This window comes from Leopardus geoffroyi, chromosome B2 (assembly GCF_018350155.1).
Source record: "Leopardus geoffroyi isolate Oge1 chromosome B2, O.geoffroyi_Oge1_pat1.0, whole genome shotgun sequence".
NCBI lineage: Eukaryota > Metazoa > Chordata > Mammalia > Carnivora > Felidae > Leopardus > Leopardus geoffroyi.
Window position 1 is genome coordinate 149,921,931 of NC_059332.1, and position 16,198 is coordinate 149,938,128.

Below are 16,198 nucleotides of genomic sequence, written 5' to 3' on the forward strand. Positions count from 1 at the left end.
AGCGTAATTACAAAAACTAGTATTTGGAGCACCCTTACACCGAATACTATGTGGGAATTAAAGAATGAGGTAGAACCTATGTGTACAAAATCTAGAGATGGTCAGGACTTATTAAGTGAAACTAGTAAATTGAAAAGTAAGCGTAGGTTGAAAATTATGGAAGGGGAGAAGTATGTGTGTATGTAACATTTCTATATACAATTTTATTTTATTTTTTTTAATGTTCATTTATTTTTGAGACAGAGAGAGACAGAGCATGAACGGGGGAGGGGCAGAGAGAGAGGGAGACACAGAATCTGAAGCAGGCTCCAGGCTCTGAGCCATCAGCCTAGAGCCCGACGACGTGGGGCTTGAACTCACGGACCGCGAGATCGTGACCTGAGCCGAAGTCGGACGCTCAGCCGAGTGAGCCACCCAGGCGCCCCTCTATATACAATTTTAAAAGACGCTACTGGTGGGGAGAAGAGGCGACCCAGTGAGACCCAGTGAGGGTCCCAGGGTGGGGTTCTAGAATCCGCACCTTTTCTTACCAGTTTCCTCATAGTTCTGGATTTCCTCACCTTCCCAACACGTTATTGCAAAACTATGGAAACATGCAGAGTGTGAGGAACGGCACAGCAGCACGTTGAACGTTCTCGTAAACTGCATTGTACCCCAGTGTAAATATGCACTTTCTCACTGTGCACACACGCATATTCACACGTACACACATGTATTGTTAACCTCAAAAACAGAAGTCACAGGGGCGCCCAGGTGGCTCAGTCGGTTTAAGTGTCCGACTTTGGCTCAGGTCAAGGTCTCCTGGCTCCCGCATTGGGCTTCTTGCTGTCAGCCTGTTAGGTCGAAGCTGCTTCCGATCCTCTGTCCCCTTCTCTCTCTGCCCCTCCTCTGCTGGTGCTCACTCTCTCGATAAATAGATACAACATTAAAAAAACTAGAAGCAAAAAAAAAAAAAAAAAAAACCCCATACAAAGTAGAAGGCAGTTATTTTCACCAGCAAAAACGGGTTTCTTTGGGAATAACAGAGAATTGCAATTTAGGACACGCAAACCTCGGCAAAAGCATAGTAAGTCCTCCAAACAAAGGACGGAACGTTATTTTGTGGAGAAGTGGGGGGATTGGGAGGGGGTGTTTTGAACCAAAGTCCTCTGGAGAAAAGCAGGAGTTCAGGGTGGTGATGATTTCTCACTGGCTGAACTACAGCAGAGGCTGATTTTTTCTAGACGATGCAGTGCAGTTTTCCTTGTTGGGGCCTATGATTGATGGTTCTTTCCTGTTGACCACGTTTCTCTTGAGACCTGCAACTGACAATTCTTCCTATAATTGACACTGAATAGTAAGTCTCCCAGTACCTCCTTTCAGTATATCCGGTACATGCTCCCGGGCTCTCTCCCTGTGACATGTGCGCACACGCGCGCACACACACACACACACACACACAGGGATGTATGCACTGGCTCTATCCGTGAGCGTGTGCACGCACATACATGCATGGAAGTAGAGGCTGTCGGGAAGTGAATGTATATACGTGTGTACGTGTCTGTGCACGCTATCTCTCGGTGAGGGCGTGCACACACACGCATGTTTTCACAAGCTCCTCTTGAAGAGCACATTTACATACAGGCATGCATGCATGTGCGTGCAGGCTCTATCGCGGTGCGCGCGTGCACACACACCCAGACGCATGTGTGCACACAGTTCGGCTCCACCACGGAAGCGAGGCAGACATCAGGACTTTCCCAGCTGCAGTGTGTCTGCAGGGGCAGCCTGCACGCGACACCGGGACCTTCTCAAGCGTCTCGGACACCGACCCTCCACCCGCCCCGCTGCGCCCGGGGCTGAGCAGGACTGGGCGTCCCTTTGGTCGGTGGGAACGCATCCAACCTTCAAAGCACACGATTTATTCATGCCTGCGATGTAGTACAATTTCAATGACGACGCACCGCAGCGCTGAGTCCCCACCCGCACCGCCTCCCTCAAAGCCCCCGCCTCTGCCAGCGGCCCGCGGACAGCCGGGGCCCCGCCCCACCCCTCCCGCAGGCCCCGCCCACCAACGCCCCTGGTCCCGCCCCCGACGTGGGGGCGGGCTCGCGCCGGCGCCGGGGGCGTGGTCTCGGCCGCGTCGCCGCGCGCCGAGCGGATTCGGCGGCGGCCGTTGGCCGTTGGCGCGGCTTGGGCGGTTGTCTTGGAGAAGCAGCATGGCGGCGACGGCGGCCGCGGTGGTGCCGGAGGAGGACACGGAGCTGCGAGACCTGCTGGTGCAGACGCTGGAGAACAGCGGGGTCCTGAACCGCATCAAGGTGGGCCGGGCCGGGCCGCGCCTGGACGCGGGGATGCCGGCCGCCCGCGGGCCGCAGGGCCTGTGCGGGCCGCGGGCGTCACAAAGGGTCGCGGGGCGCGTGGGACCGGCCGCCCGGGCCGCGTCTGGGCCGCGGGGTGGGGGGCGGGGCCCTGCGGGGCGGGGCGGGCGAGCTCGAGGCCGTCCGCGCGGGGAGCCCCCGGGTGGCGCGCGGCGCGCGGGCGAGGCGGTCCCTCCCCCTGCCCCCGGTGCGGGTGGTCGCGGTCCCAGCTGCGGCGTGTCACCCCGGGAGGACTTCTTTCTCCTCGGGCGGCGCCAGAACTAGTTGGCGTGGTCGCGGACGCGAAAGCGGGGCCAGGCCCGGGGGGGGGGGGTGGGTGGACCCCGGGGGAAGGCGGGGGGCGGCGGAGAGAGCTCGCGGGGCGCCTCCTGACCTCCCCGCCGGTACCTGCCCGCCGTTGGTTTTCGTTGTTTGGCCTTTAGACGGTGGGGATGGCGCCCGTGGAACGTACGCCGTATGTATGCGCTTCTTGCCATGAAAATTGCCTTGAAACCCATTTGTGTTCCTTTACCCCCTTTAAAAAAAGGCTGAACTCCGAGCAGCTGTGTTTTTAGCCCTAGAAGAGCAAGAAAAAGTAGAGGTATGAAATCTACAAATTTCAATATTACCCTGTTCGTTGATGTTTGAGTTTTAATTACTTAGAGATCATTCTAAAATGCTGCTTACAGTAGCGTGTAGCTGGCGAGGAGTTTGAGTTATTAAGGATTACGTTTCTTTGCTATTGGAAGGGAGGCAAAATGACTCTCTTGTTGCCTGTATTTTAGATCGTTTGGAGTAATACAAAGAAAGTTAAGGTCTCACGGTAAGTCTGAGGCTGGTGGTAAATCTCAGGTGGTGTAGATCCCTTCCCGTAGGGGAAGTCTGGAGAACAAGGTCATAGGAGCTGCTTGAAGAAATGGTTCCGAGGTCTGCGAGTTCCCGGCAGGATCCTTCAGGACCTTTACTGTGTCAGTGTGCATTGTGAACACCCGCCCGGTGGGGGCACACAGTCTCACCACCACTCTGAATAAGTATTCGGGAACTGGTCGGCGACAGTCGCTCCACGATCAGGGTCTTCACCGTCCTCTGTGGCAAATCCGTCCAATCTCCTTACCTCTTTAGACTTAGGTGCCTGTGGGCCCCCCCCCCCCCCAGACTTCCTGAAGCGCTTCGATTCTTGGCTCTTCTGTGTTTGTCCAGGTGTCCGTCTTCTCTCGGCTGGCCTCTGTTCTTGACTTGTCTGGACCCCGTGGCCCGTGTCTCAGAAACTGCAGCTGCCTCGCCTTCCAGCCATACTTGCGCTGGGAAAAGCCGCGAAGGCCCTTCAATTCAGCAGACTGCTCCCCTCCCTGCTCGTGCACGTGTGTGCTAGAGCGGTCACCCAGCGTGGCCTGCTGCTGTGACTGGCTGCTGGGTGCCGGCCTCGGCCGGGTCCGAGCAGGCCCTGCGCCTCACTCAGCACCTCCCGCTCGGCCCACGCGGACTTCCACCTCCCGTTCCCCCCACTCTCAACGGCCACTCTCGTTTCTTGCTTCACAGGGAAATAGAAGCATCCAGTCCTGACGATTGGTGTGTGCCCCGCCCCCATCTGTCGCTCAGCCCAGGAAAAGCTTGCCCACATCTGTATTTATCTGTGCCTCTTTCCTTCCTGCTTTGGCGGAGGAGGCTCTGTCTCGTCCATCAGTGGTCAGTTTGTCTGCGTTTTGCCTTCTAGGTACTCTCAGCTCCTTAGCTGTTTGCCGTGTCTTTGATCTCTCCCTTAACTGTTTCCTTGACTCATGTTCCGCTTTTAATACCCCGCTGGCTCTTCCCCTCACAGCCAAGTTTGGGAAGAGCGTGTAGGTCTCATCTCTTAAGTTCTAGGCATCCTTTAATCCATTAACATTTTCAGTCCATTTAAATTGGTTTTAAATCTGCTACATGTAAGTAACTCCTTTTGCTGAGGTCAAGAAGAATCTCCCTATTGACTGTATTTTCGTTCTTACCTATCTTAGTTCTTTGCAGCATTTGGCATTCTTAATCCTTCTCTCCCTGAAAATCTCCCTGGAGTTTTGGGACTTTTTTCTGTTTTCTTCTTTTTTTCCTTTTGACCCCTCCTTGGTTCCTTTAGCGGGATCTTTGTCCTGTGCACCTCGCTTAAATCTCTGGCGCGTTATCTGGTGGTTCTCGTTCTGTGTTCTCTCCCCGATGACCTTGGCCACAGCAGTGACTTTGGCCCTGCAGCTTTGATCCATAGCGTGAGCCTCAGACCTGTCACAGTGCCTGCCAGACCGATTGGGCTCACGGGGACGGCTCTGTATCCAAGCGGGACATCAGGGAGGTGCCTGGACCCTGCTCTTTCTGGGTGTCCAGGGAGTTGCCTGGCTGTGTCATACTGTACCTGAGATGTCTGAGGTTCTCTGCTGCCCTCCTAGCCTGTGTTTAGCTACTTCTTTTCCACCTTGCCCATTCCTTCCCTCTAGTCTCCCCTTTGCTTGTGTCCCTCGCTGTCTTCCTGAAGTCCTTCTCCACAGTGCTCCTCGATTGGCTGTGTTTATCCACATCTGATCTTGTCCCTCCACTTTCTTTAAATATTTCAGTCGACTCACTGTCTTAAAATTCCCTAGACCAACCTATTAAGGACCTCTGTGTTCTTTTTTTTTTTTTTTTTTATGTTTATTTTTGAGAGAAGAGAGACAGAGACAGAGTGTGAGTGGGGGAGGGGCAGAGAGAGCCAGAGACACGGAATCCGAAGCAGGCTCCAGGCTCTGAGCCGTCAGCACAGAGCCCGACGCGGGGCTTGAACCCACGAACTGTGAGATCATGACCTGAGCCGAAGTCGGACGCTCAACCGACTGAGCCCTCCCAGGTGCCCCAAGGACCTTTGTCTTCTTTCCCTTCCTTATGTTTTTGGTTTTTTAAAAACAACTTTATTCAGATAGAATTGACCCACAGTAAATTCAACATACTTAAATGTACAACATGTTACGTTTTAACAAATTTATGCAACCACGAGGCAGGCAGGATAGTGGCGGTGTCCTGACCCTCGAAAGCTTCCTCAGACCTCTTTGTAACACCCTTCCCGGCCCTGGGCATCCATGCCTGTAAGTGCCATTCAAGTGGAATCCTGCAGCATAGGCTCCTTTCTTCCTCGACCTGGCTGCATTCATTCCGCGTGATGCTTCGAGATTCTTCATGTCCTTTGTGTTGCTGGCTGGTCCCATCCCCCTCCCGCGTAGTGCCCGCTGTGTGGTCACGTGGCTGTTTACTCACCTGGGGATGAACTTTTGACTTGTTGCCAGGTTTCTTACAAACGGGGCTTCTGTGAACGTTCACGTGCACATCTTTGCTTGGATCCGTGCTTTTCTTCGAGAAGATACCTACAGATGGGTCATAGGGGAGGGGTAGTTTCAGCTTTGAAAACATTGCCAGATTACTTTCCCAAGTGATTGCACCATTTACAGTCCCGTTGGTGGAGCGTGAGGCCCCCGTTATACCTGTAGTTCAGTCTGCTTAAGGAAGCTGGGGTGACCCACAGGTATTTTTCCTGTATCCGAATAAACGTCTAATGACAGAAATAAGCCGGCCCGTGCGCTGCAGAAAATCATCTCACATACTGCTGACGAGCGGGAGTAGCAAGTGTGTGTGTAATTTGAGTCCCGCTCACTGTAAGCGTGCTATAAATGGTAGATGTGCCCGGCGACAAAATGTCAGCTTCACGTGTTTGGAATAATAAACAGTTGTTTTTGTACGTAAATGTAATGTCATTTTGCAGGAGTCCTTGAAGATCTAGCCTCTAAAGTAGTTTAATAAGCAGTTTATGAAATGTTTACCAATTGTAAATAAATTTTTTTTAATGTTTACTTATTTTTGACAGAGAGAGACAAAGCATGAGTGGGGGAGGGGCAGAGAGAGAGGGAGACACAGAATCGGAAGCAAACTCCAGGCTCCGAGCTCTCAGCACAGAGCCCGACGTGGGGCTTGAACTCACAGACCACGAGATCATGACCTGAGCTGAAGTCAGATGCTCAACCCACTGAGCCACCCAGGCACCCCACCAACTATAAATAAATACACGTTTCACGTCTAGTTTCATTAAGTTTGAAACATTAAGTAGTACGGAAGAGTTTTTATAGTAGTTAAGAGTTTTGGAATGGGCTTGACCATAATTTTGCGAGTGACCGTATCTCATTTATATCTTTGCCAAAACATTAAATGTTAAACCACATGTCGTAGTTGTTTTTAGGATAAACACATGACACAGTATTTCGTTTTTTAACAGAACAAAACTCCTCTAGTCAATGAGAGCCTGAGAAAGTTCTTGAACACGAGAGATGGTAAGATGTTCAGCTGGTTCTTGTTTGTTTTGTCTCTCTCCGGATTTTCAGATGATGGCTCCGTTTCGGAGAGAGCAGGGGTTTGAGATGTTTTTTGAGGTCTGTGATTCTTACAACTCCTCACTTTAAAATTGCCATTTATTGAACAGCTGTTAAGTTGTTTAAATATCATCGGTCATGGGAAATTGTTGGCTAAAAGCGCTCTAAGGAGCGGAACACTCGAGCCCACCTGTGAAATGTCAAGTTGTCTGATTAACAGTTGGCTCCAAACTGATGATCCTACGAGAAAAACGAGGAGACTTGAGATTTTCATTGCGTGACCGTGTTCTCCTAAGATCAGTTTGCGGTGAAACGGTTTAGAAGCCTTGTTTTTCCCATCAGTGGGTTGGGCTTATTTCATGGTGTCCGCGAGGAGGCTTCGGGGTTCCCGGAGGGAGGCATATGCTCATCAGCTCTCGCTTTTTTGCAGGCCGGCTGGTGGCTGGTCTTGTTGCAGAATTTCTTCAGTTTTTCAGTCTTGACTTCACCTTGGCCGTTTTTCAGCCTGAAACTAGCACAGTAAGAATAATGACTTTTGCATCTATCGTTTGAAACTATCTCCATCACAAGTGGGTTCGGTTAAGCCGAAACTTCATGAAATTTGACAGTTTGCAGTGTCTTGTGTAGAGATTTCTTTGGTAGTTGATTATCTGCTTTTCATAAAAGCCGTCTGCACGGTAGCTACTTGGTTCCAGTGCTGCTTCATAGAACTTTGAAAGGAGTCTTTTGTGGCGTGACGGCACCCATTAATGGGGACTTTAATGGGGACTTTGGGTGTAGGGACTTGGTAAAGGAAAGAGATAATTAAAAAAAAATTTTTTTTAATGTTTGTTTATTTTTGAGAGAGACAGAGACAGAATGCGAGTGGGTTAGGGGCAGAGAGAGAGGGAGACACAGAGTCTGAAGCAGGCTCCAGGCTCTGAGCTGTCAGCACAGAGCCCAAGGTGGGGCTTGAACCCATGAACTGTGAGATCATGACCTGAGCCGAAGCCGGAAGCTCAACCGACTGAGCCACCCAGGCGCCCCAAGTTTATTTAAATTTAAAGAGAGAGAGAGAGAGAGACAGAGCGTGAGTGGGGGAGGAGCAGAGAGAGGGGGAGACACAGAATCCGCAGCAGGTTCCAGGCTCCGAGCTGTCAGCACAGAGCCCGATGTGGGGCTCGAACTCACAGACCGTGAGATCATGACCTGAGTCAAAGTCAGATGCCAGATGCTCAGCCGACTGAGCCACCCAGGCGCCCCTAGATAGTTTTTCTTAAATAAGTGTTTTATTTGTTAGAAAGATGGTCTCTCTGACTTAGAGATCTCTTTCAATTTCAAAAATATTTTTCTTTAATCTCTGAAAATAATTTGCATACTTTTGTGCAGTTTATATCTTACTTCTCACGCCTTATTTCTGCCCTAGTTTCAAGGTCTTGAAGGTCGAGAGAATTTAGCCCGAGACCTAGGTATTATTGAAGCAGAAGGTACTGTGGGTGGACCTTTATTATTAGAAGTGATCAGACGTTGTCAACAGAAAGAAAAAGGGTCAACCAACGGGGAGGTGAGTACGGTCCTAGCCTTCGTTATCTTTTTCTATTTTCAGTATTGGCTGCTCAGCAGAGCCACGCACGTGTTTGCATACATAGTGAATCAGAGTTTAAACGGAAAGAAGCTGTTCCCTTAAAGCAAAACGAAACACACTCAGATTGTATAAACGCACAGTTTGAGGAAAATCGGAGAAGTGGTAGCTCCCAGTCTGGAGCTGCACCCGTTGTGTGGACGGACGTGGGGGCGTTGGGGTCAGGGGCCAGGCTCCCTGGAACGGGCGCCAGCTCGTCCACCCACTAGCCGTTGGCTCTAGGTGAGCCGTCCCTCCCCAGTGGCTCCTGTGTGGGGTGGGGAGAGAGGCCGCCTCACGGGCATCGCAGAGCCTGATGCAGGAGTTAGGGCACGCGAAGTGTGGAGGACACTGCGCTTGTTGTCAGCCGCTGTCTGGTTACCATTTCAAACAACAGGGCTGCATTAGAGGCTGGTTAACAACACTTTGAACTTAAAGGCTTTTGAAAAAGACGTAGAGCCGGTTAAGCTGTTGGTCATGCTTAGTTTCTGGACATTTTCAAGCTTCTGTGTTCTTCTTCCTTTTGTGTAGAAATCCCACTAATGAGCTTAATGGTCTGATTTCTATTTGCAAACGTTAGCTTTACGTAAAGACGCTGTCTCACAGACGTGGATGGTATGGTAGTCGTCTCAGACACCTGGCTGATGGTGTGCTTTTAGTCCCACGCGTCCCGGGTTTATAGGTAAGGTCGTGGGGGTTGCGCACTGCCACGTACACAGCCTCAGAGTTTATTTTCTGTTAGGATCTTTGAACATCAGGAAAGCCTGACTGAGCACCTGTTACATGTAAGGCCTAACAGACACTTCCAATGAAAAGATAAGATATGAGAACGTTTCTTGGACTAGAAGAGTTGAGAGCTATTCAAGCTGGAATGCGCTCACGTCAGGAAACAGACGTTGACGTGATGCTCGTGATACCAGAGGGAGTATCCAGTAAGTGATTGGTTCTGAGCGTTTTATGAGCAGTAAGGTTAGTTAAAGGGGGCAGTGGTTTCTTTTTTTAATTCAGTGTTTACTTATTTTTGAGAGAGAGTGGGAGAGAGATAGAGCATGAGCAGGGGAGGGGCAGAGAGAGGGGGAGACACAGAATCGGAAGCAGGCTCCAGGCTCTGAGCTGTCAGCACAGAGCCCAAAGTGGGGCTTGAACCCATGAACTGCGAGATCATGGCCTGAGCCGAAGCCGGACGCTTAACCGGCTGAGCCCCCCGGGCGCCCCGGGGGCAGCGGTCGTTTCCAGTCGTTACACCCCATCTTGCTGCGGGAGGACAGGAGGGGACAGGACCGGGAAGGTGCTCCGAGCGGCAGGAAGCAGACCCGCGTCCCAGTGAGACCCGAGTCCCGGTGGGTGAGCAAGTCAGCCCACGCAGAGCCCACGTTGTCGCTCAGCTTGTGGGTGTCATTTCACTCGTTTGTCGTTTCCCCAGTGTCTGGTGGTGCTTATCATGGGGGGGGGGGGGTGTCGTACCAGCTAGTGGCGAAGAAGAAGTCGCATAAACTTAACGAACTCCAGACCGCCTCGCTTCCTGCTCTCCCCTGGGCCAGTGGGTGGTGGTGAGCCGTGTCTGTCTGTCTTCCCTTTTCTTTCCTTCTGGGTCGCCCTTCGGTCCATCTCCCTGCAGTGCCAGCCACCCGTGTCGTCGTCGTCTCTGGTTCGCCGTCCCTCCCTCACGCGCCAGCCTTGTCTCGGACGTGGAGCCGGGCTGCTGGGGTCACCTCCTGGAGGTCACTTAACCTTCACGCGCCCTGGGTCCTCACCTATGAGACGGAGAGACTAGAAATGAGCCTCGAGGGTCGTAGTGAGGACCGAGGTCGTCCGGGCACGTCGAGGTCTTGTAAGGTTTGGCCTGTGTTGCCACCGTGTCTCGTGTTGTTACCATTCCCGTCTGCAGGACTCCGCACATCCGGCTCAGCGCCTCCTCCCGGCTCGAAACCAGGATTTCCAGCCCTTCACAAACATCCCCGCCTGGTCGGCTCACTCGGGCGTCTGAGTCCTGTGTGAAAAAACCGGCTTTATCTTCTGACCGAGCGGAAGCCGCACGAGACACAGAAATCCGCCTCCTCCCGCGTGACCGCGCAGCCCCAGCTCTCGCCCCCCGCTTCTCTGTGTGTGTCGGTCGTGTGCCTGTGCCTCCTCGGTCTCGCTCCGAGGAGCTGCCTCCCCCGGTGGCCTCGGTCGGTCCCTCTGTCAGGAGGACTCCCTGTCCCGCCTGAAGCCGCCGTCACCGGCCAGCTCTGTGTGCTTGTGGACGCGGGGTCGGCCTCGAGCCGGGACCCGGTCAGAGCTGTCTCTCCCCGTGGGTTCGGTCTGAAAATGGAAACTCAGCGGTGCCTTCTTCCGTCGTCGTGACCGGAGGCCCTGGCGCCTCCCCGATCAGCCTAGCCCGTCTCACGGCCGCGGTCTGTCGGACGGGCCCGGAGGAGGCTTCCGTGGCATCACGAGGTCGGAGACTGCTGCGAGATACCTACTTTCTGCTACTTTTCCCCTCTTTTTTTTTTTTTTTTTTTTTCCAACGTTTATTTATTTTTGGGACAGAGAGAGACAGAGCATGAACGGGAGAGGGGCAGAGAGAGAGGGAGACACAGAATCGGAAACAGGCTCCAGGCTCTGAGCCATCAGCCCAGAGCCCGACGCGGGGCTCGAACTCACGGACCGCGAGATCGTGACCTGGCTGAAGTCGGACGCTTAACCGACTGCGCCACCCAGGCGCCCCAACTTTTCCCCTCTTAATATTGGGGTGTGTACTTCGTGTGTGCGTGTGCGTGTGGGTGCGCACAAGTAAATCCGGAGTCGAGTTGATATTCAAAGTAGGGAACTCACGGGTGTCCATTTTGGCTCTTCTGTCATTCACTAGTGTTCATAACTTGGAGAGGAAGCCTGTCATTTGTATAGTGAAATAAAAAATGGTAGGTTTTTTTTAAATTAATCTTTGACTTCTGACGCTGGGGAAGAAAACCAGCTGTGGATTAAGCCCACTGAACTCAGTTAGTGATGCCTTTACCCAAATTGCATTTTAAAACCACCTGAAGAATCCGGTTGCCGGGCCCGCATCCTCGCCCGGGACTTTGAGTTGATTTGGCAGAGGGTGTTGGATGTGCCCCCGCGTGGAGTCTCGCACTCGCCGGTCTGCACTGCCCCTGGTGAGCCCTGTCCTCCCCGGGAGCGCCTCGTGGTCGCCCCCGTCCAGCTCAGCGGCACCTGCGGGTGCCCTCGGCGCTCGGTCTGCACCCTTCGCTCTTGCCGACTCCGTGTTGAAGCTCAGCTCTTTATCTGTTCCTTTCCTCTTTAGAGATGGCACTCACCGTGTGATGGCAACCAGACAGCGTCCAGATTCCTCAGTCTTGACGCGTCGACTCGTCTTTCTGGCCTTACGTCTTTTTTTGAAACGTGGGACCTTGAGCTTGAGGCAGATGGCTCGTCCTTGCAAGTGGCTTTTGCTTTCTTGCCTTCTGATCCCTTGTCCCCCTGCAGTGGTACATCACCCCCGCATCCGGCCGGGGAGTTTCTCATTCCCAGCCTCTCTTCCACTCTGCCTTTTGGGATGTTGCCTCTTGCTCGTCCTCTCTCCCTGCTGGCTGCCATTGGAGCTGAGCCCTGGCCCCACCTGCCTGTGGCCGTGCCTGCTGTGGCCCGGCCCTCTCTCCTCACGTCAGGCCTCTGTTGGGGACGGGCATTCTTAACAGATCGGGCGTTCACGGTCAGTGGGAAGCTTTTGTAGACGTGCGTGCACGGGAGGTACACGTTTGTACACGTTTGGGAAGGCTAGATGGCGAGATCGGGGGAAGGCGGATCTCGACCAGGACGGTGGCTGTAAACACAGAGACAAACGGGCAGAAAAAGATCCCCTGTGAAGGAAGAAGCGGCCAGACCGAGTGAGCTAATATCTGGGCAGAGGGCTAGGGCCTTGGAGGGTAATCGGGAAGAAGAGAAGTTTGCAGAGGTGAGGTGAGGCGAGGCGGTCAGCCTGGGAGAAGGCGACGCCGTTACTCGCCGTCACGGGGCCGCCGGAGGAGCGAAGGTGTGCAGCGCGGCGTGTTTTCGCGTTTTAAAGCTGCAGTTGTTGGAAGGGTTCTTATGGCAAAGTGACCGATGTTTAATAAAACGCATACGGCGCACAGAGCTTGTGATGATGGAGCGGGTGAATTTTAGGAGGTGATTTCCGTTCAAGAAACATGGCAGAATTCCTCCTTTGTGTTTAGCGTAGCGCCGAGAGCTGACCGGCCGTGCCCTGCTGCCCTGCAGACGGTGGTTGTGTGACACGGACGTGGGTGGTGACGGGCGGTGACAGGGCTGGACAGGCCCCGGGCTCAGAGAGGAGGAAGGGAGGGGCGTGGTCGTCGAAGAGGGCGACTCATGAGAGTTGCTCCTGGATACGATGGAGACACAGCGGGGTAGGGAAGCGAGTCTGGAAGCAGAGCTGTGGCTCACAGGCTGGGTTCACATGCACGGGCTGAGTGGGGGTGGGGGGGGGTGGGGAGACTGGGTCAAGGTCATTGAGCGAAATACTTAAGGTGATTGGGATCTAAGTGTGTTTCGTTTTGTTTCTGTTGTACTAAAATTGGGGAAAATCTCATAAGAATATTTACGTTAATTACAAAAACACCAACGTCCTATAGTAGTTTTAAATGCTACAATTCCGTTGAGGCATAATTAGTATATTTATGTTTTGCTCTGAACCTGTTTTAATTTTAAACTGTGAAATGTTTTAGGGTGCGCTAGATCTCTCTGATGTGCATTCTCCACCGAAGTCACCGGACGGCAAGACGAGCGCACACAGCGGTCCCAGCAAGGTGAGCCGGCCGCGGGGACTCTGCTGCTGTCTCTCCCGTCACGTGACTGACGCCAGCGCTGCGTAGTTTCGTGAAGACGCGTCTTTCCCCTGATGCAGCGTGTGGTTTTACATATTATTTCCCTTGGTTGGGACTGTGTTGACTTTTGTGTCCTGGAGAGGAATATGCTGTTGAATAACAGAATTGAGGGATCTGTGGGCTCATGTGGTCCTTGGAACATCTTCTTCCTCAGTTTGGTCCTTGGAACATCTTCTTCCTCAGCTGACCAGGACATTTACTTACTCTTTGCTTATAAATTCCTGGCTTGAGGGTACTAGGTTCCAGACTGTGGTTCCAGGATATCGTTGTGTTGAATATCGCAGATGGGGGACCAGTTTGGATGGTAAATTACAAGGGTTTTGTTAGCGAGCCATTTGGAGGATTCATACGAACGTACGTTTGCTCTGGCTGCGTACGTAGGGGGCGGCTATGGGTTGTTGAGCCGAGGCCTTCCGGTCTCAGGGATTTGGCACCCTGGACGGGACTAGAGCGGGACCCTGGGACTGGAAGCCGGGGGCAACAGGGCGGCAGAAGCAGGATGCTTCGGGAGCGGGCCGCCCCGTGACCGGTCGGGCGCAGCGCGCACCGGTGGAACGGGCCAGTCCTAGCCGGGGCGGGGTCGGGTCGGGTGGCGTTGGGACCGTTGCTCTGATCTCCAGCCTGCAGGGTTAGGGTGACGCGCTGGAGGGGCTGTGCGGGTGGTTCCAGGTGAGGCGACGTGTAGGGGCCGGACGTGGTAGAGGGGGTTTCTCTGTCTCAGACGCCCGGGCTCAGACACCGTGAGCGGTCCCTGCGGTGTTGTCGCCGGTTCTTGGATGTGGCTGCTCCTTTTTATTTTTTCGATTTGGAGACCAAAGCGTTTGGTGCTTTATTTCCCACCGCGGGAAGGGGCCGTCATCCCGTGCGTAGCGGTCCCCTCTCCCCGAGGTCTGGTGAGCTTTTTCTGTGGGGAAGGTTTTCCCTTGATGCTCATGGGAGGCCGTGACCACAGTAACAGAGAGAACGAGGTTGTGAGTGAATTTAAGAAGCCCCTTTAAATGAATTGTCAGCTGTCAGAGCCTTTGTGAGCAGCACTGCTTTCTGTGAAAATGTCTGGCCGGGAAGGGGTTCAAATTAACGCATATTCCAGAACATCAGTGCCCACGGCAGTGAGCTCTCTGGACGCTCTCTCTTTAGCAGAGTAGCAGTATTTTTTTAAAGCCAGTTAGCAGCACCGACTTCTGCACGCGGTGGTCTTCCGGATAAGATAGCAAAGCCTCTCGCGTGTTCTTACTCTCTGTGCACAGACTTAAGTTTCAAGATCTAGGAGTTTTGATGAGGATCGTTGAAGTTAGCTGGCGGGGGAACGTTGCCCCACGTGCTCACAGGACGGTGATGTCGTCTTGAAGGGTGATTGACAAAGCGGTCCTCCATGCTCCTGGTGGCCGTGGCCGCTCCCGGTGCCACGGCCGACTCGTGTCAACGGGAGGCCTTCTCTTCTGTTGGCGGGAACGCGGTTCCCGGTAGCGCTGACGTGTGGATTCGGAGTTTTGGCACTTTCCTCACCTTTCACTCGCCTGCTCTCTTTTGCGGCTCGGTGCTCTCTGAATCCTCTTGGGCTCTAAGGAGAGCCTGTGTCTTAGAGCAGGTGCCTTACCGGCCCGGGAGCCCACAGAGGGGCCTGGGGACCCTGGGAAGTCGTGGTCAGGCCTAGGGGCCAGCCCGACCTTCGGAGCCCGTGCCGTGTGCTCCCGCGGAAGCTTCGGGAAGCCGGGCCCGGCGGGGCCCGGAGGAGCGGTTGCCCGCACAGCTGCCGTGGGGCGGGCTGCGGCCGCGGTGTGGACGGGTGACCGGGTAGCCGTGAGGCCCAGCGGTTCCCCGTGGGTTGAACCACTTGAGGAAGGGAGTTAAGGCAAGAGAAGAAAAAAAAATAGCGGGCCTCTAAAAGGAACAGATTGATTCGGGTTTCCAGTTTTAAGAACTTTGCTAATCGGAAGCTTTGTTAGTTTGGTGGTGAATTAGTTTCTTGTAGAAGATTTATGCTTTGTGGTAAAATGTCATTTTATTCTCATGCTCAGATACCAAGGTACACAGGACAAGGTAAGAAGAAGACAAGCAGGCGGAAGTCTGGTGCCAAGGTAACACGCGCGAGGGCAGAGGGGGAGCGCAGCCCGCGCCACGGCAGACTGCCAGCCTGGGGGCCGCGGGTCCCTGCCGGGTGCTGGGTCCCTGCCGGATGGTCCCTGCCCGCCCCGGGCCCGTGCTCCTTTGTCTGCGGTCACTTGTGATGAAGTCACGGTGCCCAGAAAAGTAATCTGACTTTCAGTTTTTATCCGGGTGAAAATCATACTGTTGTATTTTTCAAATGTGCTGTTAATTTTACTTGGAGAATTCTTTGTTTTGTCCAAAAAAAAAAAGTCGAAAATATTTATTTTCCCTTTGGATGGTCCTATACATATTGTTTTTTTTAAAATTTTTTTTTTTTCAACGTTTTTATTTATTTTTCAGACAGAGAGAGACAGAGCATGAATGGGGGAGGGGCAGAGAGAGAGGGACACACAGAATCGGAAACAGGCTCCAGGCTCTGAGCCATCAGCCCAGAGCCTGACGCGGGGCTCGAACTCACAGACCGCGAGATCGTGACCTGGCTGAAGTCGGACGCTTAACCGACTGCGCCACCCAGGCGCCCCCCTATACATATTGTTTTTACAAAAATTTTTTTTAATGTTTTTATTTATTTTTGAGAGACAGAGCATGAGCAGGGGAGGGGCAGAGAGAGAGGGAGACACAGAATCCGCAGCAGGCTCCAGGCTCCAAGCTGTCGGCACAGAGCCCGATGCGGGGCTCGAATTCACAAACTGTGAGATCATGACCCGAGCCGAAGTCGGATGCTCAACCGACTGAGCCACCTAGGCACCCCTTTAAAAAAAAAAAAAAAAAAAATTTTTTTTTAACGTTTTTATTTTTGAGACAGAGAGAGACAGCATGAGCAGGGGAGGGGGTCCTATTCTTATTCTTAACGTTATGATTTTTATCTGAGGTAAATAGAACATCAGACTACTTTTTGGATAAGTCCCGGGCGATAAATGAAAGGTGTTC

At 53.1% G+C, this 16,198-nt stretch overlaps 1 protein-coding gene and 1 long non-coding RNA gene across 7 annotated transcripts in view; one reads left to right on the plus strand and one right to left on the minus strand.

Annotated features, from left to right (window-relative positions):
• Positions 1-984: 984 nt before the first annotated feature.
• Positions 985-2,885, minus strand: LOC123609294. The gene is made up of 2 exons (XR_006717726.1): positions 2,253-2,885; positions 985-1,298 (listed from the first exon to the last, which is right to left on the minus strand). It is a non-coding gene; the product is annotated as an uncharacterized LOC123609294 (long non-coding RNA).
• Positions 2,074-16,198, plus strand: part of CEP43 (centrosomal protein 43) — a 31,404-nt gene continuing 17,279 nt past the window's right edge. The window contains exons 1-7 of one of the 6 annotated variants that reach the window (XM_045500265.1): positions 2,100-2,300; positions 2,887-2,940; positions 6,601-6,655; positions 7,125-7,213; positions 8,100-8,237; positions 13,001-13,081; positions 15,178-15,237. In XM_045500265.1, coding sequence (XP_045356221.1) covers positions 2,199-2,300; positions 2,887-2,940; positions 6,601-6,655; positions 7,125-7,213; positions 8,100-8,237; positions 13,001-13,081; positions 15,178-15,237 — 579 coding nt within the window. In that variant the 5' untranslated portion in view covers positions 2,100-2,198. Of the gene's footprint in view, positions 2,301-2,886; positions 2,941-6,600; positions 6,656-7,124; positions 7,214-8,099; positions 8,238-11,018; positions 11,432-11,580; positions 11,989-13,000; positions 13,082-15,177; positions 15,238-16,198 lie in introns of those variants that run through there. The other 5 variants (XM_045500267.1, XM_045500270.1, XM_045500269.1 and 2 more) reach the window with 5 other exon arrangements.